Below are 7,684 nucleotides of genomic sequence, written 5' to 3'. Positions count from 1 at the left end.
ATATATATTTATTTATTTTTGTATTTTGGTTTTGTTTTGTTTTTTGTTTTTTTGAGACAGGGTCTTACTAGGTAGAGACTGACCTGGAACTCACTGTGTAGCCCAGGCTGTTCTCAAACTCACAGAGAACTTCCTGCCTCAGCCTCCCAAGTGCTGGGATTACAAGTGTGTGCCACCACGCCCAGCTATAACCTTATATTTTTATTTTTGTGGCATCTGTCATAAAAATCTCTTCTTTGATTTGTAATGGTATTTACTTGAACCACTCTTTTCTTAGTCTAGCTAAGGTATTGTCAATTCTGTTGATATTTCCTCAAAACCAATTTATAGTTTTTTGTTATTTTTGTAATTGTTTTCTAATTCATTTATTTCTGCTCTAATCATTATTTTCTTTGGTCATATTTGTTCCTGTCTTTTTAGCTTCTTAAGTTATAAACTTAGATTTTTTATTTGAGATCTTTTTATCATTGTACATTTCCCTTTAGGTACTAATTTTTCTGCATCTTGTAAGTTTTGTTGTGTTCTCTTTTGTCTACCTCAGTTTTTATAGTTTTTGGTATCTGTAAGGTGATACATTTTATCAGTTTAAGATTTTTTGTGTGTATGTGCAGTACTGGGGATCGAACTGAGGACCTTGCGCTTGTGAGGCAGACACAGTACCACTGAGCTAAATCCCTGGCCTGAGCTAAAGACTTAATTTAGTGATCTGCTTTCAAATATTGCTTCTAGCTCATATTTCCTTTTCTCCTCTTCTGGGATTCATAGTACTTGTATGTTAACTCTTTTCACTATGTCCTTTATTTTTTGTTTGTTTTGGTGCTGGGAATGAAACTTGAATCCTTGCACTTTCGAGGCAGGTGGTGGAACCTCTGTGCTAAACTCCTGGCCCTGTCCTTTATGTTTTTTACACTCTATTTCTTTTGAAAACAATCACTCTTTCTCATTATCATAAGATGTATATGTTAGTCCAATCCCTCTTTTGCTTTAGTAATTTTCTTCTTTGTCCAGTCTACTATCAAAATATTCAGCTGAATTCTTTACTTCAAGTATTTCATTTTCCATTTAAAATTTTTTATTTTTCCTTTTAGAAATAGATTAAAGGTTTTTTGAAATTCTCTATTTTCTATTTAATTCAACACATTAATCATAGTTATTTGTGATGTGTAAATCACTTCAATAGCAGAATAATTTGCATGTCTCTTTTCTATTGTTTGTTTTTCCCTTTATGATCCTCTTTCTTGTTATGTCTGATCATTTTGAGTTCTGGGTATTATGCATAAAAAATTGTTCTAGATGATATCTTCTTCAGAGGAGGATAATGAACTTTAAATATTTGCTAGATGTGAATTTAGAGTATGTAAAAAAAGGTGGAATTGAAATAAACACCTTATCTATTTTTTTCTTTATTTTCTGCTATGTTCTCAGACAGTAAAATCTTCTGAAGGTCTTATTTTTGTCTTTACCAATTATTCTCTCCCTTCTTTTTTTTTTTTGATACTGGGGATTGAGCTCAGGTCTTTGCGCTTGCAAGGCAGGCCACCGAACCACTGAGCTAAATCCCCAGCCCACTCCCTTCTATTTTTGTAGATTAATTTAAAGTAATACAAATAGTAGGAAAATGATTTGCATCTTATTTTCTACTGATTAATAAGAGCCAAGATTATTGAAATTTTCTCCTCTGTAATTATCCTACTTTCTTTTCACCTGAGTAAATTCACTTGGTAATTATATAAGATACTTTACCTACAAAAAGTTTCTACTGACTTTACCTAGGATTAAAAAACTGGGTACAATCTGAGAGATCATAATTTTCTTCCCTTTAATGTCAATTGTATGCCAGAGGCATAACAAAACTTTTCTTAGATCACATGTTTGAGTTTAGCTCTTTGTCTCTTTCCACTAAGTAACTAATGAAAGCAATATACTTTTATGAAACAATAATTCTTAATTTAATTTTTCAACAATTCATGTTGGTAATTTGAAATTATCCTATTATTTTCTACCCAAAGAGGATATATAAACATTTCAGTGGTATCATTATTATTGTTATTAGCAGTGCTGGGATTGAACTCAGTGCTTTGCTGTGTCCCAATCCCTGTCCTAGCCCAGTTCTTTTTTTTTTAATTTTTATTGAGTTTATTGGTACAATCTAGGTATACAATACAATTACATTCATTATTGGGATCCTGTATCTTTACATGATAGGTCTTGATTCTCATTTTTTCCCCTTGTCCCTACCCTCCCTTCACCCCCTCCTCCCTTCCCCATTTACAAACACTTTATTTCCATTTTTTCATTTTCTCATATTTTTCCTCTCCCTTATTATCTTTCCCCCACCCTTCCCACTTTCTCTACAACTTTAGCCCTTTACTTCCTATTTCACATTATTAATTATCTCATTAGGATCTTGTGTATTATTATAGTTTATCACACCAGAGAAACTATTCAGTATTTCAGTTAAAGAAATTTCTATATGAACATTAAAAATAGGGAATCCTAAAATAAAACTAAAAAGGAAAGTAAAAGAGAAAAGGCAATGATGTAAAATTAAAATAATCCTTAATTCTGAAGATGAAAATGGTCCTTCAACATATTTAAGTTGCTTCTTGCTCTTGTAGTCATATTATTCTCTTTTTTCATTTTTTAGAGAATACTTTATTAGTTTCTGTAATCAAACCCATGTAGATATGTCCTTACATATTTAATACAGTGCATTACCCCTGTAGAAATGGAAAAAAAATTAACTTTCTAGACCAATATGGCTGTTAATTTCTGTACAAAACCAACTCAACACAGTAAATTGGGATAACTTTTTCCAAAGTCGACAGCACAGTTAGTTTCCAAAAATTTAAATTATATATATATATATGTATATATAGATTTATATTTATATAAAAAGACCAATAATAGCAGTATGTTATGTATCAATAGCAGCAACGGCTTTTCCAGGGTCTGCAGTCATCTGAACCAAATTATAGACATTCAGCACACTCCATTAAAAAAACAAAAACAAAAAAACAAAGAGAAGAATAATACCCAGAAAGCAGCAAAGTTCTGTTGCTGTTGTGGCACCTAGCACCATTTTTTATTAGCATCTTAATCATCATCTGGAGAGAGAACATTCTAGAGTAACATCATTAAAAATAGCTCTGATAAAGCATGGTCACTACTACATATCATAAAGCAGGTACAAGATATTTTACACTCACAGAGGTATGATACAGTACTGTCCTACATCTATATTACTAGAATCAGTTTTGGTTTGAAATTTACTTTGTCTGCAAATAAGATTGCTACCCCTGCTTTTTTTCTGCTAGCCCAGTTTTTTATAGGGCAGTTATAACATCTCTTCTCAACTGTTATACAAGAGTGGTAAGATGCAATATATATATATATATATTGCTTTCATAGTAAGGCTAATTTGCATACACAATTAATTTTGGGGGTGAAGTAGAAAGTTGCATGAATTGTACACCTGTATACAATTGCTTCAAGTTTTTCTTTTTTTTTTATCTAGTGCAGATATATGATTTTGTACAAGAAGAAGGAAAATATAGCTCTTCAAAAGAATTTTCTGGGTTTTGTTGAGAACAAAAGTATGCAAATTAAATTTTTCCTTTTACTGAAAATTTGCTAAATTCTTTCAGTAAATACAGTGAAGATACATTAAAACATTGTATGGTTTTTCTCAATATAAAATTATTCTTGAACTGTGGGACGCAGCTAAGTGGTAGGGTGACTATTTAACCTATTCATGCACAAAGCTTTGGGTTGGATCCTCAGCACCAGAAAAGAATTCATTCTTCCAGATGGAGTTCTATTATATAGTGGTGCTTAAATATGGCTTAAATATTTCCATATTAAGAGAATGAATTTATGTTTGTGAGATTTTCACCATTGAACATATTCCTAGGTCAGTCAAGAAACTAATGTGTAATATCTAACTGAAATAATTTTGTGGTAGATTTAAAGATTTTCTCTTCCTATGGAGTCTTCCTTGGATTTCAGACTTGAGAGTTTAATCATTGAGAAAGTAATCTTACATTGAGTTCATTAATGAAAGACAAATAACTAATGATAATTCAAGAAGTAAATATAATTTAACAGAGGTAAAGACAAGACACATAGATAATTTTGTTGAATCCTGAATATCTATGTAATAGCATGAGTTTCTTAGTGGTACTAGGGATTGAACTCAATCCCTTCACATTGAACTACATCTTCAGACATTTTTTATTATTTACTTTGAGACAGGGTCTTTCTAAGTTGTGCAGACTGGGCTCAAGCATGAAAATTTTTTCCCATATTAAGAGAATGAATTTATAATGTTTGTGAGATTTTCACCATTGAACATATCTATTAACTCATAATTTTTTGCAACTGCTCTGTAGATTAAATGCTCACATTATTAATGCCACACTGTCAGTTTTACCTTTAAATCTTAATATTTCTCTTTTCCCCAAAGATATTTCATGTTTTGTGTGATTTTCAACCATATCCTATTTTGATATTCTTGTTTCTCATCAATTACTGTTCTGTAGGTGAAAGTAGCATCAGCTGATGGCATTTTGGAAACATTAAGTATCATTTTCTTGTTTTTGTGCCACTGTGTATTAAAATATTTAATAATTATTACTATGAATAAAGACTAATTAGTCTTGAAAATTGATTAGTTTTTAAAATAAGCTTTCTGGCCTATGTTTCACAAATATGCTACCCTGGGAAAAAACCTTTACCACATGGAATTAATATTCACAATTGATAGTGAAATGATCTAAATATTTAGGGAAAGTAATGATAATAGATTCGTGTAAAACTTAAACTCAAGGAAGTGATACATACACTTTTAAAGATTATAAACTGCATAGAACAAATTCCATGACATCTTACTTATTTACAAGTTTGAATACTGGAAATTAGGTAGATTTCAATTGCCTTTGCATTTTCTGGCAATTTATTATTTTTTTGTGTGGGACCAACAATATATATTATACACATGGAGAATATGACATATATGCAAAATATTAAATATTCCTCAATATATATTTTGATGGAATTTTCTTTTCATCATATTTATTATGTGAAGTCCACACAATGTTAAGGACAGTTGGGAAGTGGAGAGTAATGAAACTAACATAGAATTAGCCTGGTTAATAAACTGTTCTTTTCAAGGCAGGTGATTTGCTGGAACGTGAACATTTTAAGGGATACTGCAGTTCACAGATAATATTTAGGTTATCTGCATAAATCAAGATAAACAGTTGCTCACTTTGTACAGTAATAACAACTTGATGAGCTTCAAATGAAGCTGAGTGGTGTGGCACTCGCCCAAAACGCTCAAGGTCTTAAAAAAAAAAGAAAAGCAAGAAGAAATGTGAAGTAGAGCTGCTTCTATTCTGAAAGTGTAGAGATACTTACCCAACTTAGTTTACTGTACTTCTAACTTCTACAAAATCAAAATCATCAAATTATAGTATTCAAGTGAACACAAAAGCAGGTAGATACCATAGAGAAATAAAAGAATTAAGTTTTCATACATTTGGAAATTAACGCAAATGGTTTTAGTAATTTTGAAAACAGCATCAACAAAATGTAGAATGAAAATTTGCTTAATGAGTAACACAAAGCTACTACGCATCATTAAAATAATATGAGGAATAAATTAATATGATATATCTAAGTAGAGAAAGAAAAGTAAAATCTTTAATGCTTGACAGTTATTTTTATCAGTGTGAGAATATGCAAACCTATCCCTGAATAAAAGACTAATACAAATAACTCCTGTAACAATGTCATCAGTGTAGATGTACAGATTTTAATACATAATGATGTGATTATATTGATTCATTTTAAGTATTAATGATACATCTTTATGAAATATACAGGCTCATGGAAAACATGTCATTGAAATTGGTAGCTTTTGAGAAATATTTGATGAATATAAGGTAAAACAAAGTAAAACACCCTTTCATCCACATGATGTCGCTGTACACCGCAGTATTTCTCCCTTCCAATATCAAAAGGATACAGTGAGTATATTTTCACAAAGGAAAAGGATCATCCATTACTGGCTCTGCTACGGAAGTTCAAAAAGGTGAGGAAATAAAAAAGATAAATAGGAATTACGTTTCCATCCATATTTTGTGGTGATGTGATAGGGATTTGAGAAGTGGAACGGATTGCAATGCTATATTTCCAGAGAGAAAGTCCGGGGTTCCGGCTTCTGCTGCTATTGCTTCTGCTTGTGTCAGCCTGGGAGGCCAGAAGCGGCCACCTCCACTACTCGGTCCCCGAGGAGGCCAAACACGGCACCTTCGTGGGCCGCATCGCGCAGGACCTGGGGCTGGAGCTGGCGGAGCTGGTGCCGCGCCTGTTCCGGGTGGCGTCCAAGGAGCGCGGGGACCTTCTGGAGGTAAATCTGCAGAATGGCATTTACAAGGGGCGCGGCCCTTCTGGAGGTAAATCTGCAGAATGGCATTTTGTTTGTGAATTCTCGGGTCGACCGGGAGGAGCTGTGCGGGCGGAGCGCGGAGTGCAGCATCCACCTGGAGGTGATCGTGGACAGACCGCTGCAGGTTTTCCACGTGGAGGTGGAGGTGAAGGACATTAACGACAATCCGCCCAGATTCTCCCGAGAAGAACAAAGATTACTTATTTTAGAGTCAAGAATGCCAGATTCGCGGTTTCCAGTAGAGGGCGCATCTGATTTGGATATTGGAGAAAACGCAGAATTGAAATACAGGGTAAATCCTAATGAATATTTTGACTTGGATGTTAAAAGAAATGAAGAAGAAACAAACGTTTTACAGCTGATATTGAAGAAACCTTTAGATAGAGAAGAAGCCCAAGAGCATTGTTTAGTACTAATTGCAACGGATGGAGGAAAACCTGCATTAACAGGTACAGTTCAGTTATTGATCAATGTATTGGATGCGAATGATAATGCCCCAGAATTTGAAAAGTCCGTTTATAACGTCAGATTGTTGGAAAATACACAAAGGGAGACATTAGTTATTAAACTTAATGCCTCAGATGCAGATGAGGGCATTAATAAGGAAATAGATTATTTTTTCAGTAATATGGTTCTTGATGATGTAAAATCTAAATTTATGATCAATTCTAATAATGGTGAAATAAGAGTTAAGGGAGAGCTGGATTACGAGAACAGAAACTTATATGAAATTAATATCGATGCTGTGGATAGAAGTGCATTCCCATTAACAGGACACTGCAAAGTAATTGTGAAACTTCTGGATGTGAATGATAATACCCCTGAGATCGCTGTAACTTCCCTTTTTCTGCCTATAAAAGAGGATGCTCCCATTGGAACCGTCATCGCCCTCATCAGCGTGTCTGATCGTGACTCAGGTGCCAACGGGCAGGTGACCTGCTCCCTGAAGCCTCCTATCCCCTTCAAATTGGTGTCCTCTTTCAAGAACTATTATTCCCTGGTGCTGGACAGCGCCCTGGACCGGGAGAGCGCGTCTGGCTACGAGGTGGTAGTGACAGCCAGGGACGGGGGCTCGCCCTCGCTGTGGACCACGGCCACCGTGTCCGTGGAGGTGGCCGACGTGAACGACAACGCGCCGGTGTTCGCGCAGGCCGAGTACACGGTGTTCGTGAAGGAGAACAACCCGCCGGGCTCCCCCATCCTGACGGTGTGCGCGCGCGACGCAGACGCGCA

General features: G+C 34.7%; 1 protein-coding gene across 1 annotated transcript in view; it reads left to right on the top strand.

The window, feature by feature from the left end:
- LOC109117719 (protocadherin alpha-4-like) overlaps window positions 1-7,684 on the top strand; it is a 15,592-nt gene that overhangs the window by 5,050 nt on the left and 2,858 nt on the right. The window contains exon 2 of the mRNA XM_033765587.1: window positions 7,626-7,681. Within this exon, the coding sequence (XP_033621478.1) occupies window positions 7,626-7,681 (56 nt within the window). The remainder of the gene's footprint in view (window positions 1-7,625; window positions 7,682-7,684) is intronic.

The sequence above is a fragment of the Fukomys damarensis genome, unplaced genomic scaffold (genome assembly GCF_012274545.1).
Source record: "Fukomys damarensis isolate Sample0158 unplaced genomic scaffold, DMR_v1.0_HiC HiC_scaffold_3, whole genome shotgun sequence".
Taxonomy (NCBI): domain Eukaryota; kingdom Metazoa; phylum Chordata; class Mammalia; order Rodentia; family Bathyergidae; genus Fukomys; species Fukomys damarensis.
Note: the sequence above shows the minus strand (reverse complement) of the source record. Positions and strands in the feature narration are given on the sequence as shown.